General features: G+C 36.4%; 2 protein-coding genes across 5 annotated transcripts in view; both read left to right on the top strand.

The window, feature by feature from the left end:
• C2H9orf43 (chromosome 2 C9orf43 homolog) lies at positions 1–26219 on the top strand. 2 transcript variants are annotated; one of them, XM_074293652.1, is made up of 13 exons: positions 1–577; positions 1279–1477; positions 1578–1722; positions 3821–3905; positions 13644–13768; positions 14115–14202; positions 14694–14854; positions 15462–15603; positions 17242–17323; positions 17657–17742; positions 18067–18154; positions 18847–19056; positions 26143–26219. In XM_074293652.1, the coding sequence occupies exons 2-13, from the start codon at positions 1279–1281 to the stop codon at positions 26154–26156; spliced, it is 1425 nt and encodes a 474-aa protein (XP_074149753.1). In that variant the 5' UTR covers positions 1–577; the 3' UTR covers positions 26157–26219. The 2 variants fall into 2 exon arrangements, with proteins under 2 accessions (XP_074149753.1, XP_074149754.1); XM_074293653.1 differs by lacking the exons at positions 17242–17323; positions 17657–17742; positions 26143–26219 and having other exon boundaries at positions 18847–19393.
• RGS3 (regulator of G protein signaling 3) overlaps positions 21488–26303 on the top strand; it is a 172270-nt gene continuing 167454 nt past the window's right edge. For 2 of the 3 annotated variants that reach the window (XM_074293638.1, XM_074293644.1), the window contains exon 1: positions 26165–26303. The gene's annotated coding sequence lies outside the window, so the exon portion shown is untranslated. Of the gene's footprint in view, positions 21534–26164 lie in introns of those variants that run through there. The other variant, XM_074293639.1, reaches the window with a different exon arrangement.

Here is a 26303-nt window from a genome sequence, read left to right as displayed (position 1 = left end):
TGTTGGGCTGGGGTGAAAGTCTGCACTGGCGAAGTTCTACGCACCTCCATGCCGGGGCAGGGGTCCCCGCAAAGCCGCGTTTCCGCGTCCCTCTTAGCGGGCGTCCTCCCGCCGGCCCCCCGGCTTGGCAGCGCCCGCTGCCCCCGGCGCGCTGCTTTAGCCTGACTCCCGAGTCCTGTTTCCCCGTCGTCGTCCTCGTGTCCCCGCCCTGACCTCCCCGGGCGGTCTGCGCTTCCTTATGCCCCGCCTGACCCTTACCGCCCCCCGCCTCATCCTTCTCCGCGCTGCCCAGGCACCCCGCACCCCCCCTCTCGGCCCTCGCCTCGGCTCTGCCGTGCCCCGCCTCTCGGGCGCCCCCACGCTCGCCGGGCCGGCTCGTCTGGTGTTTCCCCGGGACCGTCCCCCGTGGGCCGCAGCGGTGATCCCCGTGTGAGGAGCGCCCTCTCCCGGAGCAGCGTGGCGGTTTCTCAGCGACTTCCAGCCTTAGCTAGCCAGCATGCAGCCTTGAGTGTCAGGGGCGGGACCCGCATCCGCGCGCTGTCCGCGATCGCTGCCTCCGAGTCCTCCGCTAAGAACGGTCTCTGCTTTTCCCGTGCCCTCCCCCTCTTCTTTCCTCTGGCTCCCCCAAACTCCTGAATCCTTTCTTTCTTTAAGCTTCTTTGGTTTCCAGATTTTGCTCCTTTCTTAAAAGAATCCCGGCTAGGCTTCTGCTTTCTTTGGGTCTTGAAACTTTCCATTAGAGATTTTTTAAAAATAATATATATAATTAGTAGTAGTACCACTCTTGATAGTACGCTAACAGGCTGGTGTGAGGAAAATGAAGTAATATAGGTGAAAGTACTGAAAAACAAGTGCCATATAAATGCAAGATAATTATATATTTTTTATTCATTTCATAGGATAATGGGATTCGTAATGAGAAGAGAATTTATAGATCATCATTTGACCATTTTGTTATATATAAGGAAGCTGGCGGAAAAGAGAAATTGCTTGTTCTAGGTCACAGATTCACTATCCGATTCCTCTGCCCCACATTCACTATTCTTTCCAGTCACCTGCCTCTCAGGACTGTACTAGTTTATTGGCTGTGTTTGTAGGAGGGAGTTGATACTTTAATTTCACTAACGGTATCTGAACCACCTCCCCGTTGGTCCCCATTCTAATGCTTTTTTTTTTTTTTTGAGGTAATATAGGTATTCACAATGAAATTAAAATGTGCAGATATAACTATCAACATTATGTAATGTTCCCTATGTTATTAAATTCTTATTTCCCTAGATGGCTAATGATCTTGAGGTTGGTTTCTGTAGTCAACCTGTGATAAAAATCAGATTGCCAGATCTCAGTCAGTTGGATGAGACCACCTGCTCACAGCTTGTTTGCCAGCATCCACACTGTTGGGCAGCAATCCGAAGGCTTCAAAGAGGCCATCCTCGAATTCTTCAACCAATTTCCAGAGCTCCTAAGAAAATTGAAGGTGAATGGAAGAGGCCCAATCACATTTGTACTAAGAACCATTTGATTGGTATATTGAGCCTCCTTTCTGACCAGTTTTTTATTCTGGCCTGCATTTCTAGATGAACTGCCAACTCTCAAGATAGTGGACTTATCTTTACCTGATTCTTTTATTTTGGCCAAGAAAATCAGTGATTCGGTCCCACTTTTCAAGCATCCTCCTTCTTTGAGTGGAGACTCTAAACTTGAGTCGGATTTACAAAGCAGGTGAATCATCTGAATCATCATGGAAACCCTGGAAATCATATGCCTCAGGATCTCAGGTGTTATTTTTTAGAGCCAGTGCTCCAGAATTTAGCATGCCAGGTTAAGAAAAGAAACAATTGCTTTATCACAGTAGGTCTGCTTGGGAAGAAAGTTACCTCCCCCTAATGAAATGAAGTGTTGAGTAGATGTTGAGGAAGGGGAAAGAAATATTCCCATTATTGGGTTCCAATAGACCTGCTAAATGAAATGTACCTGGTCATTACTGCAAGTAGATTAAAAAATTTTCAGATGTTAATTGTTTGGATTGCCCTTAATTTCTTCATGCTTGAAACCATATTGCAAACTCTGAGAGGGAGAAAGGGTGGTTTTTGCTTTGTACCATAGTACCATAGTAACTGGCACATAGTTAAATAGGTGCACAATAAATACTTGGATTGAAAAGTGGATCATCTTGGAGTCAAGGTACAGGTGTTGGACCCTTTTACATACTTTTTAGTGATTAGTTTTTCCTGTTCAATGTGGCTCAATGAGAGAGGGTGAAACTGAGCAAAGAGTAAAATCATTTTCATGCTTTGGAGAAAAGAATGGAAAACTACCTTTTTACTGTGTGAAAATGGACATATGGTTGGGAGGCATTCACACTTTTCTCCTGGCTTAAAGCTATAGTGCAGAATTGATGGGGAACTGCTATAGCAAGTCAATCCTTTCAGTTCAGCTATATTAATGTATCTTTTCTAGCTCTTACTTTCCATGTCTGTGGCTGTTGCATTCAGACCCATGAAGGTACCAACTCATGCCTGGCTTGTGTCAATAACTTTCTAACAGATCTCTGCCTTTTCTTTCAGTCCATCTTGTATATCTATACCAGACTGATTTTCTTAAAGCACTAATTATGTGTCTTCTTTCCTACTCAAAATTTTCATAGGCTTTTCTTTGCTTACAGAATAAAGCCAAAATTTAGGTTTGTTATTCCTGCCTTTTTATTCCCTTTTCCACTTTATCCCCTACTGTTCTATAGGAACCTTACCTTTTATCTAAACTAGTCTACACATCATGTTTACTTTTTGTTTTAAAACTTAAAATGCCCTTTCTAAATGTCAAACCTATGAGGGAGGAATTTTAAATATTTCCATTTTACATATGAGGGAACTTGAGTCTAAGAAAGAAGTGTTTACCCCATGATCACATATGCAGTAAGTGTCTGTCTGACATTCTCTACACCTTACTGGATTGTCTTTCTAGGCTCAACTCAAGTTCTCCTGTCTCCATGAAATTTAACCAGATTTTTTTTCTTTTAAAAGGGATTGGTTGGGGCAGCTAGGTGGTGCAGTGGATTGAGCACCAGCCCTGAATTCAGGAGGACCCGAGTTCAAATTTGATCTGGGACACTTAACACTTCCTAGCTGTGTGACCCTGGGCAAGTCACTTAACCTCAATTGCCTCCTCAAAAAAAAAAAAAAAAAAAGGGGGGGGGGGATTAGTCTTGCCATTTTCTCAGAACTCCTGTAGCAGCTAGGTGGCATGGTGCATGGAGTCAGGAAGACTTATCCTCCTGAGACTCATCTTCCTAAATTCAAATCTAGTAGCAAACACTTATCAGTTATGTGACTCTGGGAAAGTCACTTAACCCTATTTGCCTCAGTTTTCTTTTTTATAAAATGAGCTGGAGAAGAAAATGGCAAGCCTCTCTAATATCTTTGCCAAGAAAACCCCAAATGAGTTAATAAAGAGCTGAACGTAATAGAAAATGGTTGAAAAACAACTCGTTATCTAGCTAACACATGATGCATTGTACAATTCCTATCTTTCCAACTAGTATAAAGCTCTTGAAGACAGGGACTGCATCTCATACTTTCTTGTGTCCTAATCATGTGTCCTTCACATAGTACATGTTTCACACTTGTCTGTTGATCATGATATATTTCTTTACCACCAGATTGGGAAGTAGAAATTAAAAAGGAAAACTATACAATAGTGAGGAATTATGTAGAAGCATTACTGCCATAAGCATGAGGAAGGGTTATTCCTAGATCTTCCCTCTACTAGCCTTTATTTTCCTTTCACTTTTCCTAATATTTCTTTTATGTCTCTGTTTCAGTGTGGAAGAACCTTTGTTAGGCTTCAGATCTCTGAGACACTTCCATGGTAAGGGTTTTGCCCAGAATCTTCGAAAACCTGCCAAAGTAAGCAAAGAAAATTAATTCACATTTGTAGTATAGTATATCTTTCCAGGTGAGCTGAATAGCACAGAATAAAATGTTTCCTTTATATAATCTGTATTCTTGGGTAGGGCGCTAGGTGGCACCATAGTGCACAGAGTGCTGGGTTTAGAGTCAGAAAAACTCATTTTCCTTAGTTCAGATCTGGATACTTAACTAGTTGTGTGACTTTGGGCAAGTCACTTAACCCTGTTTGACTCAGTTTCCTTATCTATAAAGTGAGCTGGAGAAAGAAATGATAGACCATTCCAGTATCTTCTCAAGAAAACCCCAAATGGGGTCATGAAGAGCCTGTTTTGACGGAAACGACTACACAACAATATTCTTGGGTAGTGTTTGTTGTTTCATGACTAAAGAAAGCCTTACCTCTGAAGTATACAGAATAACTTTGGGAAGTTCATCGATAAGATGATGATGATGATTGTGTGTGTGTGTATATATGAGTGAGATGAGCAGAACCAGGAGATCATTATATACAGCAACAAGAAGACTATACAATAATCAATTCTGATGGAAGTGCCCCTCTTCAACAATGAGATGATTCAAACCAGTTCTAATTGTTCAGTGATGAAGAAAGCCATCTGCACCCAGAGAGAGTACTGTGGGAACTGAGTGTAGACAGCAACATAGCATTTTCACTCTTTCTGTTGTTTGCTTGCATTCTGTTTTCTTTCTCAGTTTTTTTTCCTTATTGATCCAATTTTTCTTGTGCAGCAAGATAATTATAAATATGTATACATATATTGAATTTAACATATTTTAACATATTTAACATGTATTGGATTACCTGCCATTTAGGGGAGGAGGAGGTAGGAAGGAGAGAAAAATTTGGAACACAAGATTTTGCAAGGGTCAATGTTGAAAAATTACCCATGCGTATGTTTTATAAATAGATTACTGTAAATAGATTAATAGATTAAATACATTTGTTTTTAATTTTAATTTTACTTTTTCATTTTTTAATTAAAGCTTTTTATTTACAAAACATTGACTATTGTGTCTGTGTACCTAATCTATCCCACTGATCCACCACTCTTTTTTAGCCAGTACTAAATGGTTTTGATGACTGTTGCTTTATAATAGTTTTAGACCTGGTATGGCCAGGGCACTTTTCATTTGTATTTTTTTCATTAATTCCCTTGAAATTCTTGACCTTTTGTTCTTCCAGGTGAATTTTATTTTTATTTTTTCTAGCTCTATAAAGCATTTTTTTTGGAGCAATTTGATTGGTATGGCACTGAAATAAGCAGATCAATTTAGATAGAAGTCCTATTTTTATTATATTATCTTAGCCTACTTAGACGCAATTAATGTTTTTGCCAATATTTTAGATTTTGACTTTATTTTAAAAAAAACTTTCAATAGTATTTTATTTTTAAAAATACATGTATAGTTTTTAACATTCATTTTTATAAGACTTTGTGCTTCAAAATTTTCTCTTTTTCTCCCTTCTGTCCCTCCTCCCCAAGAGAGCAATCAATTTTTTTTCTTTTTAAAAAATTTTATTATTATAGCTTTTTATTATAAAACATATGCATGCGTAATTTTTCAACATTGATCCTTGCAAAACCTTCTGTTCCAAATTTTCCCCTTCTTCCCCCCTCCCTCCTCCCCTAGATGGCAAGTAGTCCAATACATATTAAATATGTTAAGATATATGTTAAATTCAATATACGTATGCATATTTATACAGTTATCTTGCTGCACAAGAAAAATCGGATCTAGAAAGAAAGAAAAAAGCCTGAGAAAGAAAACAAAAATGCAAGCAAACAATAACAGAAAGAGTTGAAAATGTTATGCTGTGCACAGTCCACACTAATTTCCCATAGTTCTCTCTCTGGGTATAGCTGATTCTCTTCATTACTGTTCTATTGGAACTGGTTTGAATCATTTCATTATTGAAGAGGACCACCTCCATCAGAATTGATCCTCATATAGTATTGTTATTGAAGTGTATAATGATCTCCTGGTTCTGCTCATTTCCCTTAGCATCAGTTCTTGTAAGTCTCTCCAGGACTTTATGAAATCATCCTCCTGATCATTTCTTATAGAACAATAATATTCCATAACATTCCTATACCATAACTTATTCAGCCAATTTCCGATTGATGGGCATCCATTCAGTTTCTAGTTTCTTGCCACTAAAAAGAGAGCTGCCACAAACATTTTTGCACATGTGGGTACCTTTCTGTCCTTTAAGATATCTTTGGGATATGAGCCCAGTAGCTGATAGCAGTCAATTTGACAGTGGTTAAATATGTGCAATTCTTTTAAACATTTTTCCATATTTGATCTGACTTTACGTGAAAAGTGTTTTGTAATTGTGTTTATATAGTTTCTAGCTTTGTCTTGGCAAGTAAATTCCCCAAAAATATTGTCTAAAGTTATTTTAAATAGTATTTCTCTATCTCTTGCTGCTGGATTTTGTTGATAACATGTAGAAATACCAAGGGGAGAATTCTGGGAAGATGGTGGGTAGGTTGGTAAATTTCAGGCTGTCCAAATTTTCCCCACAAATTTGTGCCTCAGGCAAAACATAGACTGGTGAAAAATCAAGACTTGAGGCAGAACTGTGGGGGTCCAATTACAACCCAAGAAGATCTGAAGAAAGACCCCAGGCTAGGGATTAACCTGTCTGAAGTGCAAAGACCTTAGGGCTGGCTCTGCAGAAATTGCAAGTGGGGACCCTTCAGGCTCGCTAGGTAAGGCAGAGACTTTCACCTCCAGGAGTCTTTGTTTAGTTGGGTTTCGAGTCTGGGAGGACTGAGTGAACCTCTGTTGATTGAGATGCCAAGCCCAACTGTGCTGCTGAGATGCTGTCCTGGGCAAGAAGGAACTAGCACCCTGTGATTGTAGCAGCAGCAGGCAGGGATACTGCTGGCTGTGGGCACTTGCAGATGGAGCTTTTGGTTTGGGGTTCCAGAATAGAGGGGAGAGCTGAAGGGAAGCTTGAAGAACCATCCACCCACCCCAAGATTGGAGGTGCTTACGCTAATACCTATTTAAAAAAAAAATGAACCGGCTTACTATGGGACCAGGGAAGACCAGGTTCATCTACAGTGGAGGACATGTTTGTTTGTTTGCTTGTTTTACAAACTTCTACCCCAGAGAATAACACGAAATTGCTCCCTGCCCAGAGAATTTATAGAACTCAATAAAAAATTTAAAAATTTAATAAGAGATATTGTGGAAAAACTAAAAAACAAGCAGCAACAACAAACAAAAAAAAATCCAAGAAAAACAAGATTATGAAGAAAAAAAGTTAATACACTAGAAAAGGAGGTACTTGGTCTCAAAGATGAAAACAATTCTTTGAAAATTAGAATTGGGTAAAGGAAAGCCAATGAAGCTATGAAAGACTAAGTAATAACAAAACAAATTATAAAAAAAATGAGAAAATGGAATATAATATGAAACATAAAAAAAACAACAGATCTGAAGAACAGAATAAGAAAAGAAAATATAAAAATAATTGTACTGCCAGAAAGTTGTGACTAAAAAGAGAACTTTGACACAATAATGCAGGAAATAATCTTAGAAAATTATCCTGGAGTGATAGAACGTGAGGGGGAAGTAGAAATAGAAAAAAATTCACTTATTACTACCTCAAAGAGCTTCTTTGTGGAAAACACATAAATTGCCAGATTTTAAAATCCCCAGATCAAAGAGAAAATTTTGCACGAAACAAGAAAAAGACAATTCAAATAAACTGAACTACAATTAGAATTGTATAAGACTTAATAGCAGTCACAGTAAAAGATGATACTTCCTAGAATCATATCTATTAATAATCAAAAGAACTAGGCCTGCAGCCAAAAATATATCTAGCAAAAATTATAATTTTGAATGAGAAAAAACGGATATTTAATGAACTTGAAGATTTTCAGAACTTTCTACTAACCAAACCTGAATTTAATGGAAAATTAAACATGTAAGAGCCAAAATAAGATATAAATTTTAAGGAACTCAACATAAACTGTTTAAACATGGACAAATTGTTTTTTACATGCGGAATGTAAACTATATATTTAAGATTCATATCAACAACAGGGTCGCAAAGATTGGCAGAGTAAAGGTAAAAATAGTAATCATTTTGTACAAATGAGGTGCAAAGGAAGAATAAACACAGAAGCATTATAGGAGGGAGGAGGGCTTGTAGTTCTGAAAACCTGCTCTCATCTAATGGATTCAAGAGGCAACACTACATATATACCATGAAGGGCATAACACTCTGTAAAATCTTTGAAGTAATAAGGGGGAAGGGATGAACAGATGGGGAAGACAAGGGAGGTTAAGTAATAGGAAGCCAAATTATAGAACAGAATTTAATTGAAGAGTCAGCATGGATAGGAAAGACACGTATGTATATATTTTACACATGTATACAAAAATATATCTTAACAGTAGCTTGCTTGGGAGTAGTGAGGGGATGAAAGAGGGGAAAAAAAAAATAAATAAGGTGTGCAGCAGAGAACCAAAGAGCAATTTACAAGGAAGTAAAGAGAAAATAGAAGTTCATGAATATAATTTCTTCTATTTATACACACACACACACACACACACACACACACACACACACACACACACACACACACACACACACATATATATATATATATATATATATATTATAACCTTCTTGATCTGGTAATTTTGTTATGTATTTTTGAAATCCTTCCTGATATTCTGCTGAGCATATGATTGTGTTCTCTTTTCTTTTGTTTTATATTAGTTTTCCGCTTTTTTTCCTACTTTTTTTCAAATAAAATAAACTTTAAAAGTATCAATGATTTATGTGGGTTTATTTTATATCCTGCAACTTTGCTAAAGTTGTTAATTGTTTCAATTAGTTTTTTAGTTGGTTCTCTAGGATTCTCTAAATATACCATCATATCATCTGCAGATAGTGATAATTTTGTTTTCTCATTGCCTACTCTAATTCTTTTAATTTCTTTTTCTTTTCCTACTGCTAAAGCTAACATTTCTAGTATGATATTGAATAATAGTAGTGACATCCTTGTTTCATACTTGATCTTATTAGGAATGCTTCTAGTTCATCTCCATTACATATAATGCTTGTTGATGATTTTAGATGGATGCTGCTTATCATTTTAAAGAAAACTCCATTTATTCCTATGCCCTCTAGTGTTTTTAAATAGAAATGGGTGCTGCATTTTGTCAAATGCTTTTTCTGCATCTAGTGCAATAATCATATGATTTCTGTTAGTTTTGTTATTTGAGATGGTCAGTTATGCTAGTATTTTTCTTGATATTGAACCATCCCTGAATTCCTGGTATAAATCTTATTTATTCATGATATATTATCCTAGTGATTGCTGTTAATCTTTGTTAATACTTAAGATTTTTGCATCAATATTTATTAGGGAGATTGGTCTATAATTTTCTTTCTCTGTTTTGGCCTTGACCCTTCCTGGTTTAGGTATCAATACCATTATCTGTATCATAAATGGATTTTGGTAGAATTCCTTCTGTACCTATTTTTCAAAATAATTTACATGGTATTAGAATTAATTGTTCTTTAAATGTTTGGTAGAATTCACCTGTAAAAACATCTGGCTCTGGAGATTTTTTTCTTAGCGAGTTCATTATTGGTTTGTTCAGTTTTTTTTTTCCTAAACTGAGGTTATTAGGTATTTTATTTCTGCTTCTGTTAAACTGGGCAATTTATATTTTTTTATGAATATTGATCCATTTGATTTATATCATCACATTTATTGTCATACAATTAGGCAAAATAACTCCTAATTTATTTTCCTTTAATTTCCTTTTCATTTATGTTAAGTTCATTCTTTTTGTTTTTGACATTGGTAATTTGGTTTTCTTTTCTTTTTCTAATCATATTAAAGGCTTATCTATTTTATTAATTTTTTTCATAAAATCAACACTAGTTTTATTTATGAGTTCAAAAGTTTTCTTATTTTAAATTTTGTTAATCTCTCCTTTGATTTTCAGAATTTTTAATTTGATATTTAATTGGGGTTTTACTTTTGTTCTTTTTCTATCTTTTTCAGTTGCATGTCTAATTCATTGATCTGCTTTTTCTCTATTTAATTCATGCAAGCATTTAGAGACATAAAATTTCTTCTAAGAAATGCTTGTCTGCACCCAAGTTTGGTATATTGTCTCATTATCATCATTCTTTTGGATGAAATGATTATTTCTATGATTTGTTATTTGACCAACTCATTCTTAGGGTTAAATTGTTTAATTTTCAATTACTTTTTAGTCCATCTTTCTATGACTCTTTATTGCATGTAATTTTTATTGCATCATGATCTGAAAAGAACGCACTTAACATTTCTGCCTTTCTGTATTTGATTGTGAGGTTTTCATACCCTAATACTTGGTCAGTTTTGTGTAGGTGCTATTTGCCTTTGAGAAAAAGGCATGTTCTTTTCTTTCACCATTTAATTTTCTCCAGAGGACTTATTGTTCTTCAGAGTAATTAGATTGTTTCACAAGTCTACCAACAATGCATCAGTGTCCCAAGTTTTCCCCGAATCCCTTCTAACACTCATCTTTTCCTGTTATCTTAGCCCATTGAGATGTGTGAAGTGTTACTTCAGAGTTGTACTAATTTGTATTTTTCTAATCAATTTCTCTAGTGATTTAAAACATTTTTCCATATGACTATTAAGTGGCTTTTATGTTTTCATCTGAAAATTGTTTGTTCATATCTTTTGACCATTTATGAACTGGGGAATGACTTGTATTCTTATAAATTCAAATCGTTTCTCTATTTAGAAATGAGGCCTTTATCATAAATACTGCCTATGAAAACTTTCCCCTCCACTTTCTACTTAACTTTTAATCTTGGCTGTATTGTCTGTTTGTTTGTTTGTTTTTGTGAGTGTATGTGTAAAACCTTTTTAATTTAATGTAATCAAAGTTGTCCATTTTGCATTTTGTAATGTTCTCTAGTTCTTTGGCCATAAATTCCTCCCTTTCACATATCTGACAGGTAGACTATCCTTTGCTTGACTAATTTGCTTATGGTATCATCCTTTATGTCTAAATTATGAACCTATTTTGACCCTGTCTTGGTATAGGATATGAGATGTTGGTCTGTGTCTAGTTTCTGCCATACTATTTTCCAATTTTCTAGCAATTTTTGTCAAAAAGTAAGTTCTTATCCTAGAAGCTGGAGTTTTGGGGTTTATCAAACACTAGATTACTGTAGTTACTATTGTCTTGTGTAACTAACCTATCCCACTGACCAACTACTCTTTTTCTTAGCCATTATCAAATGGTTTTGATGATTGCTGCCTTATAATATAGTTTTAGATCTGGTGTTACTAGCCCATCTTTCTTTGCATTTTTTTCCCATTAATTCCCTTGATATTTTTGTTGTTTTGTTCTTCCAGATGAATTTTATTATTATTTTTTTCTAGCTCTATAAAGTAAATATTTGGCAGTTTGATTGTTATGGTACTGAATAAGCAGATTTAGGTGGAATTGTCATTTTTATTGTGTTAGCTCAGCCTACCCATGAGCAACTGATATTCTTCCAGGTGTTTAGATCCAGGTGTGAAAATGTTTCGTGATTGTGTTCGTATAGTTCCTTTCAGGTAGATTCCCAGATATTTTATATTGTTTACACTTATTTTAAATGGGATTTCTCTTTCTATCTTTTGCTGCTGGGCTTTCTTGGTTACATATAGAAATGTTAATATTTTATGTGGGTTTATTTTATATCCTGAAACTTTGTTAAAGTTGTTAATTGTTTTAAGTAATTTTTTAGTTGATTTTCTAAATATACCATCTTTTCTGCAAAAAGTGATAATTTTGTTTCCTCATTGACTTCTCCAACTCAATTAATTTTTTTTCTCTTATTGCTAATGCTAACATTTCTAATGATAATAGGCAACCTTATTTCACTTCTGATCTTACTGGGAATGCTTTTGATTTACCCCATTATATATAATGCTTGTTGATGGTTTTAGATAGATGCTACTTATCATTTTAGGGGAAACTTCTTTTATTCCTGTACTCTCTAGTGTTTTTATTAGGAATGGTGGTGTATTGGGGCAGCTAGGTGGTGCAGTGGATAGAGCACCATCCTTGAATTCAGGAGGACCTGAGTTCAAGTCTGGTCTCAGACACTTAACACTTCCTAGCTTTGTGACCTTGGGGCAAGTCACTTAACCCCAGCCTCAGGGAAAAAAAAAAAAAAAAAGGAATGGTGGTGTATTTTGTCAAATGTTTTTTCTACATCTATACGGGTAATCATATGATTTCAGTTAGTTTTGTTATTGATATAGTCAATTATGTTAATAGTTTTCCTGATACTGAAGGAGCCCAGCTTTCTTAGTATAAATTCCACTTGGTCACTGTATTATCCTGTTTACAAGTTGCTGTAATCTCTTTGCTAATATTTTTAAAAGTTTTTTTTTTTTTTTTTTTTTTTTTTGCATCAGTATTCATTAGGGAAATTGGTCTATAATCTTCTTTTTCTGTTTGGCACTGGCCCTTCCTGGTTTAGATATCAGCATCAGATCTGTGACACAAAAGGAATTTGGTAGGACTCCACCTATTTTTTTCAAATAGTTTATATTAGAATTGTTCTTTAAATGTTTGGTACAATTCACTTGTAAATCCATCAGATCTATTTTTTTTTTCTTTTTTTGGTTTTGTTTTTGCTGAGACAGTTGGTTAAGTGACTTGCCTAGGGTCACACAGCTAGCAAGTGTGTTAAGTGTCTGAGGTCAATTTGAACTCAGGTCCTCCTGACTTCAGGGCTGGTACTCTATCCACTGTGCCACCTAGCTACCCTCAGATCTAATTTTTAAAGATTTTATTTACCTCAACTTCTTTTTTGTTTATTTTGTGGTTAGAGTTATCTAGTTCTGAGAGGGGGGAAGTTGAGGTCCCCCACAAGTTTAGTTTTGCTGTCTATTTCTACATGTAACTGACTTAATTTTTTCTCTTAAGTATTTGGATGCTATGCCATTTTGTGTATATTTGCTCCATTGTCTATGGTACTCTTTAGCAAGATGTACTCTTCTTTACTATCTCTTTTAATTAGATCTATATTTGCCATGGCTTTGTCTGAGATCAGAATTGCTATCTTTGTTTTTTTTTTTTTTTTTTTTTTTTTTTTTTTTGGCTTTGTACTTCAGCTGAAGCATAATATATTCTGCTCCAGCCTTTTACTTTTACTCTGTATGTCTCTCTGCTTCAGATGTGTTTCTTATAAACAACATATTGTAGAATTAATCCACTCTATTACCTCTCAGGAAGCAATATATAGATGTAATTACTAGAGACAATGTTAGCTAATGGAAAACAGATTTATACTTCAGTTTAAATCCTTGTTCCATCACTTAATTTGGATGCAGCATATTGTGTACCCTCATTCAACTTCAGTTTTCTGACTTATAAAAATGATAATAATACTTTGTCATAGGGTTGTTGTGAGGTTCCAATGAGGAAAAAATATATATTATGAGGTTCTAATGAGTATATGTTCAATTTATTTATACACATATACATACATATATTGCTCTGTAAACCATAAAGTATAAAGCACTATATAAATGTCAGCTATTATCATTGTTATTATCAATTTCCCTGACTTATGTGCCACTTGGGTACATATTTTGAACTGAGTACTTGGGTCATATAAACACACATAAATTAGCATTGTTCATGTCTTTTCATTTTTTTTTTTTTTTGTTATAGCTCCCAGTGCTGAATTTGAATTCAACATATATCCCAAAATCTCCAGATAGTGGGAATTTAGTTATGGTATGGATTCCGGATGAACCTGTGAAATACAAGAAACCTGACCAGAAGCGTAGGACAAAGTGAGCATTATTCCTAACCTTGGGATTTCTTAGATTTTATACCTGTAGGAAACTCCTAGAGATTCTCCCCTTTAGGTTTCTCTCTGGTAAAGATTTTTCATAACAGAAATTAGAATTCCCCCCCTCCCCCCAACTCAGTTGGATGGCTAGTGTGAGAAAGAGAAATCACCATCATTCTTAACCAATACAGATTATTACAGATTTTACAGAATTACAGATATTACAGATGAGGCCTTATAGTTTTCTGCCTAATCATTGTTTATTGTATATAAAGTATCTGGAAGTAAGTAGAGAAGTCCTGGGAAAGTTTGTAATTCATAGGCCTTTTCATGCTTTGTTTCTTTAGATTGAGCCCAGGTATGTCATCTGTACCTTTGAAGAACAGTGAAGATATATCAAGCCCGGAATGGATCACCAAAAGAGCAGCTCAGAAGGTTGTAAACTCTTTGTTTAATTTCACTGATCAAAGTGTTGATGTTTTTCGTCTGTTAGGTAGATTTTTTTTTCCTACCAGTTCTCCTCAACTCCCAATTAAGGAAAGAACCCAAGAGACATCCTCTTCCAGGTAGAATCACCAAACTCTTTCATTCCAAAAATCTTTTCCTTTATGTTTATCCATCTGTGGAGAAAAGCTTTTTTGTAGATCTTTCTAAAGGGGACCACCTCTAATTGAATGCCGGGGAAGATGACATAGAATTAGCTGGCTACCAGAGTGGTGTCAGGGACCTTCTGGAAAGGAAATGGAACAAAAAAGGTGTTGTACGGAGAAGTTGTGCAAAATAAAGCAGGAATTGTGCTTGGAAGAAAGTAAAGGACAAGTTAGAAGTAGTGTTATAAAGCTAGTGTCTTAACTGGAAGAAATAAGAACCCTAAGGTGGTGACAGGAAAATGAGGGAATTGTTTTTCCTATTTGTTTCTCTTCAAGAAAAAGAAAACAACACAAGTCCCTACTGGTGGGCAGCCCTGTTCTGCCCAGTTAATGCATCGATGGCTAAAGGTGCTCCCACCATCACCAGTCACCGTGTCTTCAAATATGGGATCCCTTTCTTCCTGGGATTTCACATTCCCCAAGCAGTCATTAATGAGGTGAGCAGCATTCCTTAGAGCACAGCAAGATGCAATCAGAATGACTTGGGTTTGAATTATCCTTCTGATACTTATTAGCTCTTTGACCTTAGGATCTTTCTGGCCTTGGTTTTTCCTTATACAATGAGGATAAATAAAGACACACCTGTCTCATGGGGTTATTGGCAGAATTGAATGAGATTAAGTATGGAAAGTACTTTGCAAGCCCTAAAACATGGTATCAGTGTTGAGTTATTATCTTTTGTTTTCCTTTCCTTCCCAATCTTCTTTCCTTCCTTCCTTCCTTCCTCCTCCCCTAAGTATTCTTCCTTTTTTTTTTTTTCTACTCTTTTCCCTTGCTTTTCTCTGTCAATACCAAAAGATGAACCTGCTTCTTTCTGAGTCAAGAAGTGGAATGAATGCCCCCCCCCAATCTTTTTCTACTTTTGCCTTAAGTTATTATGTCTAGATGAGTATCTCTAAGTGGTTTTACTGCAGAGTATTGATTTGTGCAAACCTCTTTCATAGTCCAGTAGTGAAATTTCACTGATCCTTCAGCCATTTTTAACCGTTTATTCATATTCTTTCAGAATAGAACTATTTCTTCTCTGTTTATCCTTTTCTTCAGCTCTTTGTCTAATGAAGAGAAAGCAATTGCAAAGATGGACCAATTGGACGTAATAGATGAAGAGAGCCTTTTTCAAAAAAGGCATCAATTTAAATTGTCCAAGACAAAGATGATTCTGGCTGTGCATAGAATAAACCTTCAGGTAAGAATAAGGAGGTTCTAAGGGGAAGGTGTTTTTTCACTCGACCAGACTCAAAGGATGAGTACTGAAGTCTAAAGCACTGATAACCTTGTTGTCAGAACTGATATTAGGAAGTGTCTTCTCAGGGGAGGATTAACAGCAGGAAAGCTATGCATTTTTTAAGCAGACTATAGGTTTTTAGTGATGCCCTGTATTCAGTCTCTGAAAGTGTCCTTAAGAATCTTAGAATTCATTTTTGTAGATAAAACATGCACATAAAATGGCTTGGGAATTTAGAAGTTATGCTCTTGGTCATATATCATGGATCTTGTATATAACATAATAGCAGACAACAGGTTTTTTTGGTCATTATAGCATGAAAAATCTGTAATGTTGAAGCTATCCTCATTTTCTGAAATTAAAATTTTAATAGAATTTGTGCTTTTTAAAAAAATCTGTGGTTTTTAAAGTGTTCATTGTTACCTGTCTGTTAGAGCAGAGCATTAAGCATGTATTGCTACTAAAGATTTAGAGTTTTTAATCTCAAAGAGATTTTATATATTATGGATTGCAAATTCTTCATTTACAGGAGAGAAGAAACGAAAGCCAGAAAGAAGTGATTTGGCTAAAGTCACATAGTTAATTATTGGCTTAGTTTAGACTAGAAATCTGACTTGCAGTCCGGCTCTTTCTATTTATACTATGCTGACTCTAGCAAGGTTCACTCTTGGAATTGAGATGCTACTTAAATTCTGTTACTCAAGGCAGTGAGTGGGACCTGATCTATATGGAGTAGTCTACTTACTAATAACAGGAATTATATCCTGAACACTTGTTTGGCCAAGGTCATTAAGAAAACCCAAGGAGTATGTTGGAGTTGGTCCTCACTTAAGCTGCTGTATTTTTGGCTATGCATTTTCAGCCCAAGGTACCAATAGTAACTGAGGACATCTATCAATCTGATGACCTGTAAGATCAGAGATAAATGTCTATAGCTGATATTGGATAAGAAAAAGGCACAATGAACATCCTTTTCCCAAAAAGTTTAACTTCTCTGTGGTATAATGATATAGAAGGAGGAAAAGTGAATTAGCAAAATTCAGATGGAAAAAAGTCTTAAGAAAAGCAATGTTTTTTTCCCCTACAAATATAATCCTTCTTGGTAAGAACAGTGCCTTCTATTTCTTCTGCATACTTTCTGCCACTCTTACATAACAACGCCTAGTAGTGCAGTGTACTGCACAGTCCTCCTTTGAGATCGCATCCTGGTGAAGAGATGACTCTGGGCCCTGGAAGACTGTCAGTGCTGGCCCAACTCTGGCAGGCACTACCAGACTGGAAAGTTTGGTGTTAGGGCTCTATGATGGGCTAAGTGTCTTTTTTTTCTGAGGATCAACTAGTCTCCATGAAGTTTGGAGAGACTTACTTATCATCAGATTGGATACTGTTGTGTAGGACTTGTTAAATTCTCTGACTGTTCAGGGAGCATTACACAGCCAAAATCACAGATCTTTCAGGTATTGAAATATGGATATAGTGAAGTGTGGATCCTAGGGCCTCAGTACATATTTGTAGAAGGAAATCATTTGGGAAAAGTTGGGTCTAAGTATTAAAGCAAAATAATTTATTTAAATGGGAGCTTTTCTTATGTTTCCTCAGAGCCCAGTGTTGAGATATCCAGCAAATATAAAAGAATTACATTCTAGAACGGCCAGAACAATTCCTAAGATGAAGAAAAAAGGTAGAGTTAAGGGGATCTGCTCTTGGATAAAGGGATAAGCCACTTTGGCCCCACAGAATTGTCCAGAGTCACTTCCCATCCATTGTCCTGGTTGCCCATGGTGTGTGGAGGAATGAGGTAGGGGTGGGGAAAGCAGGAGAGGGTAATAATCCTAAATGAATAGTCATGCAGAGTTTTGAATAGGACTTTACCCTACCCTCTACCAAGCTGCCATCTTAATAATATTCTCCTCTGAGAGAAGGGAGCACCAACTATTAACACAGGGTAAAATGGGAGCTTAGGGATGACATATAAGTTGACAGAAGAAGAATAGTTTGGCTTTTTGCTCATTAGGTCTCAAGATTCCAGTGCAGAAAAGTGACAAAGCTGACAGAGAGCCAGGCCATTCAAAGAATGAGATACCACAAAGTTCAGAGATGGTGAGTGATGGTGAAGGTGCCCTGGATTGAGGAGGAGTCCTAGGTGCCTCTCTCAAGTTGCTGTGTAATGGGGGAAGGTTTGATCCTGTCATTAGTGCAGACAGGGAGAATTATCAAGGAAAGGTGGATACTCTTAAGTACTCAGGATATTTAATACAGATGTTAAGATGTTCCATAGTCTTTTAAATGTCTTCTGCATCTTATATTAGATGCTGAGTTTGAGAAGTCATTTTAATAGCCAAGAATCTTTCAAGTGTCTTTTCTCTCTCATTTTCATATTACACACACATATGAGCTTATGTACTTATCAATCATTAATTTCAGGAGCTCAAAGAGGAATCAAAGAAGAGAAAGGAACTTTTGGAGTTAAATCGAGTTTCCATCAGTAACAACATTCTGCCTCAAAAAAACAGTAAGTGATTCTATAAGAAACAATCATCAGGCTTACATTCATTGATGCTAAGTGAAGTGAGTAAGAACCAAGAGAACACTGTGCACAACCACAAAGATTATATGATGATCAATTTTGATGGACTTGGCTCTTTTCAACAATGAGGTGATTCAGGCCAATTCCAATAGACTTGGGATGGAAACAGCCATCTGCATCCAGAAAGAGGAATATAGGGACTGAATAATGGATCACAACATAGTATTTTCACCTTTTTTTGGTTCTTGTCTACTTGCTTGTTTTCTTTCTCATTTTTCCCCTTTTGATCTGATTTTTTGTGCAGCATGATAATATGGAAATCTGTTTAAAAGAATTACACATATTTAACCTATATCAGATTATTTGCTATCTAGGGGAAAAAGAAGGTGAGGAGGGAGGGAGAAAAATTGGAATACAAAATTTTGCAGTAGTGAATGTTGAAAAGGATCTTTACATGTATTTTACAAAATAAAAAGATACACATGACAATAAGTGGTTGGTAGGGATGACATTGTAAGTGGCAGAGGGTGGGAAAAATTGAGCCATATGGGGCCAGGATGGGACTTCCCTTGTCTAGATGGAACTTCCCTAGGTCCTCTACTCTGTCTCTTTGCTGCTTTTGAGAATTTAGGAAAAGCCAAAAAGCACCAGATGAGGCTTGATTTTTTTTTTTTCAGGTATTGCCTCAGCAAAGGAAGAGCAGATCCAGAAAGACAGTGAAAGAAAGGCACAAATGCAGGAGCTTGAAGATCAGGATGTGAAACCAGAGGAAACTTCTGAGATTCCCTTGGGTGTTGATGAAAAGAAGTTGAAGGAGGAACCTTCAGACTCCATACAAATTCCTCAGGCTTCTGAAGAGCGAGAGGATGACCCACCCACCCCACCAAGTAGCCAAGAATGAGAATAGAATATTGAAGATGTCAGTCATATTTGTCAGCTCCATCCAGGAGGGTAGTCAGTCCTCTCAGGATAAGGTTGACTCCTCCATTTTTCCATTGGGAAAATGAGTTTCTCTTTGGAGCTCTTAGGCAGGCCTGTGTCTGTTTATCTTCTTTCTACCTGTTTCTGGTCTCTGGCTAGGTGTTAAGAAAAGGATTTAAGGGCTTAAGAAAAAGGGGATTGAAAAATAGGTTCCTTTGAGCCTAAGAAGGTTGTGTTAATCAGATCTGGATTATTGTTCTTAAGTGGTTCTGATGTAATGATTAAAATAGCCATTTTCATTCAGAAGATTCATGTATTTGTTCTGGTGGGGGTTTGTTTCAGCATGGGAGCAGGAACCCAGGCAAAAATATTCCTTGTAGAAATACCAGTTTATGTCTTTTATTAGCTCTTCTGCATAAACATTTTGGAATTGAGTGAAGTACTTCTCCTTTCCTTGTTGGAAATCTGGAATGTTTCACAGGTGGAGGCCACAGCACAGAGTAGATATTTGATTTGTAAGCTTGTCCACCAGTGAGGCTTCATTAACTCTCTGGATGCATTCCCTAGTGGGAGGGGGATCATTATCAAATAATTATTAAAGACCTTTATTGTTTGACACTAAACTAAACATGTTATAGTAGAACACTGAACTAGGATTCTTCAGGAAGGCTGGAATTCAGATCTTTTGAAACTAGCTATGTGATTATGGGCAAGTCATTTATTTAATCTGTCTGAACTTCAGTTTCCTACTCTACAAAATGGGGACGACACAGGTAGTACCTACTTTATAGGATTATTGTGAAATGCAGATGAGTTATATAAAGCACATTGTAAGCTTCAAAAGGGCAATTATTAAGAAAAATATTATAAGTGATAATGATAGAGAAAGAACTACAGTTTCTGGTGTGTTTGAATTTACAGGAAAATAATATATTGAATTTCAAATCGAGTCTGTAAAATTTTAGATTTGAGAAAATGTCAGAGACTTTACTATTTAGGATGAATTTTATTTCAAAGCTGGAGGGTGGAGAAGGTTATGATTCCCTGAATTCTCCCAAAGCATGAAGTGAGAGTTTGAGAGATCTAGATTCTTTGCTCTTTGGCCCCTTATCTTAGAGATGATCTATTAGGCCCAGAAAAGTTGGTGGTAAACTAGCACCTGCTGGCCCCCTCTTATTTTATAGATGAAGAGATTGAGCCTCAGAGAAGTGGCTTATCTAGTCACACAGAGTAAGTGGCAGAGCCAGTAATTGAATGCATGTCCTGTTGTCTAGGTTCAGTGCCCTTTCTGCTGTACCACAGAGCCCAGTCCACTGGCCCCTTTAAAGGCCATGATATTTCTATGGAATGAGGTCCTTTCAAATTAGCCGGGGCACATGTTTTCATCTAAGTTTGGCTTCCCTCCAGCTGGAATGGTCTCTTTATCCCATCTCTACTTGTGAGTGATCTTTCTTGGTCATTAATTGGGGTATGTCCCAATTGGAATGACAGTACCAGCCTAAACAAACACAAATAGGAAAGTACATCTATCACTTCCCTTCTCCCTGCCTGCCCTTGCTACTACATTCCAAAGTCATACCAAAAGGATTTTTCATTATTTGTGCCACTTTTCAACTGTATTGAAGAATCAACTACATTTAATTGAATATTCATGGATTAGGAAAATAAGTTTTATGTGGGCAGTTTTCCTGAAATATCCCAAAGCTGCTACTGTGATACAAAGGTGGAGAAGGATTTAGCCCCAGCACACCCCTCCCCCAACTTTTCTGTTGGGGAATATGCCCCCAATGTTCTGAGAGGAGGAACAAGGTAACTGTCACTAACTGCCAGTGTCCTCACTACAGCAAGTTAAGAGCCTTAAAAGTCAGAATTACAAGAAATCTAGTCAAATGGTCTCAGCTTTCTTTAAAAAGCTTAGATGACTCAGTATGGTTGAGAATTGCCTTAGTCATTATATACCTGAGCTCCTAGTTCTCCAGTATGACCCTTGTTGCTTCAGGATATTTGCCACAAATGGATTACTTTAACTCTAGTTTGCTGACTTTTTTTTTTGGTACTGATGGGCTGCATCTAATTGGTTCTACATCCTTAGTTTTGAGGTTAGCATTAACGTCTGAGGTGGGGTTTGATCAATGGAGATTGTGTAGGTACTTATTTGTTTCTCTTGGGAGTTGCATTTGTTCTTGGTGGAAGCCACTCTTGTGTTTTAAAAACCAAATGATTTGGTTAAATGATTCTAAAGTTGTTTCAGTCCAGCTTGTGCTAAAATAAAATGCCTTATGACTTTGGGATGGAACTAGTTGAGGTATGTGAGGCTCTATGAAGTCAGAAAGAATCTGGGAAAGAATCTACATGTAGTTTTCACTTTCAGGCACCAGATCTTGTTTAGTCTATTTTCAGGGGATGAACCCACAAGTCCTAGAAGGTCCTAGGGCTTGGTAAGGTAAGAAAAGTTGTAGAGATTTTTGTGGATGGTCCTGATAAATGTGGGCCCATATCAGTGATTTTTTTTTTTTTTTGTAAGAGCAACAGATCAAGCTGATTAGTAACCACTAGATGGTGATCCTACACTACTGGAAGGAAGTTTCTCATGATGGCACTTCAAGGGTCCTTTAAATCTCTTTGAGGTCTCTAGTTACTTTTAGGACCTTAACTCTAGGATAGACTCCTATAGCTAGAAGGGACTTTACCTATCATCCAATTGTCTGTTAATTCATTTGTTCAACATGTTTATTCAACAAATTATTATATATCTCCTGGTTAGCTTTGTGGGGAATACAAAACTTTAAAAATTTTGGTTCCTGCCCTCTAGTTGCTTATATTAGAAGTTGGATAGAATTAACTAAAATATTAAACTCATTTCAACATAAAAGGCCCTATCTGGCAAATTGCCTTATGAGTGGCACAGCCAAAGGTGCTTTGGAAGTTGAAGGTATAAGTGAGATCATTGGAATGATAGGGAATACTTTATTGAAGAGGCGAGATTAAAGTTTAGGTGGTTCAGATTATAAATGGGATTGAGGGTGGAAAAGGCATTGAGTTGGAAAGAATAGCATGAGCATGGAGGCAGGAAAGTACAAGGTCTTTTGAGGGCAGGGAATATTTGAATTTTTGTGTCTCTAGAATCTAAAACAATGCCTTGCATCATGTAACTAATGGTTTCTAAAGGTTTGTTGAATTAGAGGATGGTGAATGATTGCTAAAATTCAGTGTTCTGATTGAGGATAATGCAGGAAAGAAATTACTATCTTTTTGGGGGCCTTTAATTTCAGGCTAAACTGTTTGGAGTTTACTGGAAGACAATCAGGGATGACTAAAGATTTTGAATGGTGAGGAGTTGAGGAGTGGGAGTGACATGGAAGGAGTACTTGAGCATTCATCAGGTGGAGGTGTGAAGGATGGATTAGAACAGAGACTGACCTCATTTAGCTATTAGTGACAGGCATTTGAAAATCAAAGCACATGGTAGTAAGAACTTTTGTTAGAATGATAGTAGTGGAGCTAGGAGTAGAGACATCTATAAGACTAGAGAATAAATCCAGAGAACCTCTCATGGTGAAACAACAAGGCTAGTGTAGAATAAAGATCATGGATTTTGATCTGGGTTTATGGAGGGAGATGATCAGAAACAACTCAGAGGAAATAGCTTTGAGGGGTTGATTTCAATCAGATATGTTGAATTTGAGGTGTTAATGGAATAATTAGGTGGAAAAGTCTAGCAGTAGTTGTAAATTTGGGACTAGAGTTTAAGAGTCAAGTCAGGTCTGAGAATATTGATCTGGGACTAAGATAAAACAGTCATTGGATTTGGTAATTAGGAGACTGGTAAAGGAACAGATACAGTTGTGATGAAAATCAGATTTCAAGGAATTAAAAAAAATAAGTGAGGAGAAGATGGGAGTGAAAAGGTATAAAATTATTCTTCTGAATACATCTGCACCAAAGCAATCAAGAGCTTCAAAAGCATAGCATAACATTTCCTGAGTGAACTAGGACTAGTTTGAAATGCTCATGTTTTTTTCCTCTATATTACCTCTATTTTTTTTTTCCTTTATACTGTTAAGGACTCTAAATGGCCACCACAAGCAGAGGAAGCTAATTTAAGAGTGGTACTTGCCTTCTACATCTATATTTAAGTTTGATATGTAACAAAGTTGAGAGCTGAGCAGCCCAATCCCTCTGATTCAGTACTCTTGAGTTTATAGTAAGCATTTCCATGTTTTCTGTAAGTGGAAACAGCAAATAGCAAATACTAAATTGTTAATAGCTTCCCTGAAATTTAGTTTTGCCAAAGTATTATAGTTTGTGCATTATAATAAGCACAGAGCTCTAAAGTGTTTTTTAGTTGATTCTTATCCTGGATTTGATATTCAAGGTAGAAAAAACTTCTACAGTCAAACTCAGGTTAGAGACCAGATAAATATAAACCCTGGGGAAAAGTTACTTGGCTTTTCTTAAAAGGAATACTTGGGGGGCAGCTGGGTTAGAGCACCAGCTCTGAAGTCAGCAGGACCAGAGTTCAAATCTGGTCTCAGACATTTAACACTTCCTATGTGTGTGACCCTGGGCAAGTCACTTAACCCCAACTGCTTCAGCCAAAAAAAAAAAAAAAAAAAAAAAAAAAAAAAGGATACTTGGGTACTTCACTGGATTTTTGATTTTATTGGTGTAGCTACTCCTTCCATCAGTGCAGATTGTATGCTATCCATGCCTTTTCATCTTGTCATTTTGTTCATGTCTTACCATAAATATTCCACAGAGGAACACTAATCTGATGCTTTCTTCTAGGTTTTTAAATATTTTGCGAATAGCAGTACAACAGTAAAGCTATCTAAAATTCCTTATTCATGAGTAGCCCAATCCCTTTTCTATCATTGATGTTATCTTTTATGTCACTCTACTACTTATAATTGTTGGTGATACATTGAATGCTACTTACATTATATATCTTTAATGTGGTTCTTTATGGAACAGGCAATTTTAATTCTTCCAAGAGTGAGATATTGCATGATTTGCAACTGTCAGGGGAAGGATATTGGTATTTAAAAGGTGGACTTTTGCAGTAGACCACAGCTTTGTATCATTGAAAACACTTTGTAATTTCCTAAATGTAGTCTAGCCTCTTCTTTTTCTTCCTATTCAATGCTGGATTATTGATCATTTACAGTATTTAGACTAACTCAATGGGCTAAGCTATTTTTCATAATTTAGGTTAATACTCTTCAGTTTTACTTTGCTAATTATTAAGTTCATCTCTTTTGATGAGATCATGCCATATAAGGACTAAATGAAGGCAATGGGGATAGTTTGGAGTAGAAAAGACTTAGTTATGGTGGGGAACATGTTTTCTTCAGGTATTTGAAGTGAAAAAGGAATTAGCTTTATTTTGCTTATATTAGAAGAAAGAACTTAGAATAATGGGGTAGAAGTTGAAGGTAAATTGAGGCTTCCTAATAGAGCTATCCACAGAAATTCTTCAAGCAAAGGTTGATTATTCATTTATTGGGCATGTTGTAGAAGAGATTCATAGTCAGATGTGGTTTGACCTAGATGATTTCTGAGCGCTTTTTCAACTAGTCTCTTGTGCAGTTTTCCTTGGGAATCTTGTCAAAGTGATCCTGTAGTATTTTTGGTCCTCATGCAATCAGATCAATGTCATCTATAAACTGGAAGATCCAAAGGACTTTACTATCAGTGGGGAATCTCTCTTCTATTTGATACTTTCAATGATACTGTCAAATGCCTTTGACAAACTCATGTTTTCTTTTTTTATACCTTGCTTGGTATTAGTAGATTATGGTTGTATCTATTAAGTTATTTTGTAATATGGGAGACAAGTCCTGCGACAATTCATTGTTTTGAATCATGCCTTTTTTCAGGCAACAAAGTGTAAACAATGGGATTTCCTGACTTCTTTGTATCTCACTTTTTGATTGTGTATGATTTTGTGTCTATTGTAGATCATTTCTGCATTCCCTTCCTCACCACCCCGTGGCCTTTAAATTTTCACCATAAAAATATGCATAAAGCATTCTCTTTGAAGATTTTAGATTGAGAAAAATCATAGTAGCTGGTAGTTGGTGTGATTTAGATCACTTTTTTAGGTAATAGTACCAGTTTTTATAAGTATTTTGTAATCTTAGATGTTTGGACAATTGATTCTTAAAATCTTTTAAAATCGTGTCACCCCCTAGAATGAAATTATTTTAATAATTATTTGACCAGATTCATCTGTACAGTCCAAGTTTCTTATGTGTATGTATATACATATATACTTGTGTGTGTGTGTGTGTGTTTGTGTGTGTGTGTGTGTGTGTGTATCATTCCCACACAAAAACTCCACTATGATGTTTCCCCATAATAAGGAATTAACCTAGGATTCTCAAAGTACCCAAGGGTAATTTTGGCATATTCTACTATCTGAGAAAGGTTTAAAGTATCATTCCAGTAGTAGGTTGTAACTGAGCAGGGAATGAAACTGAGTATGACTAGGCTTATTGCCAGAAGGTTAGCTCCCAGGTGATAAATTTTTTTTGTCATTGTGACCCAAAAAAGAAAGAAAACATACAACAGCATCTCTAGAACAGCATAGATTCCCTTTGCTTTGGCAGTGATGGTGGCAGAGGGACAGAAGCAGAAGAGAGAGTAGATGGTTCTAAAAATCAGAGTTTTTAGACCATTTATAAATTTCTTTAGCCAATGGTACAATAAATATGAGATCTTTGTTATGTTGATATAATATTGGAGGAGATGACATTTGTGATATAAATGACACCAGAACATATAAAGTATGGGCTAGCCCCACACAGCATTTGCACTAATATTAAACATTGCTGCAGTTCCCTAAGGTATTCTAAAAAACACACTTTTTTTTTTCCTGGCCCTTACTCATGGGGTAGTGGAATGTTAGAACAGCAAGGTGACTGCTAAAAGAAACTAATACCTAGAGGGAGGAAATGATTTACTTTGGTAGAGATGGTATGGATTTGATACTTCTGAGCAAAATTTCCCAAGTTTGAAAGCTTGTATTTCTACTTTTATTTCCTATGCAGACCCTGCACGCTGATTTGGACATCAAGTTGTCTTGATGCTGTTTGGCATATTAAAGTTTCTCAGACCCATGGCAAGAAATAAATGTTTCAGTGAAGAATTACTGACCTATGGACAGTGTTCTCTATGCCGTTAAGATGAAATGAAAATATCTTATTAAAAG

The sequence above is a fragment of the Sminthopsis crassicaudata genome, chromosome 2, assembly GCF_048593235.1.
Source record: "Sminthopsis crassicaudata isolate SCR6 chromosome 2, ASM4859323v1, whole genome shotgun sequence".
Lineage (NCBI taxonomy): Eukaryota > Metazoa > Chordata > Mammalia > Dasyuromorphia > Dasyuridae > Sminthopsis > Sminthopsis crassicaudata.
Note: the sequence above shows the minus strand (reverse complement) of the source record. Positions and strands in the feature narration are given on the sequence as shown.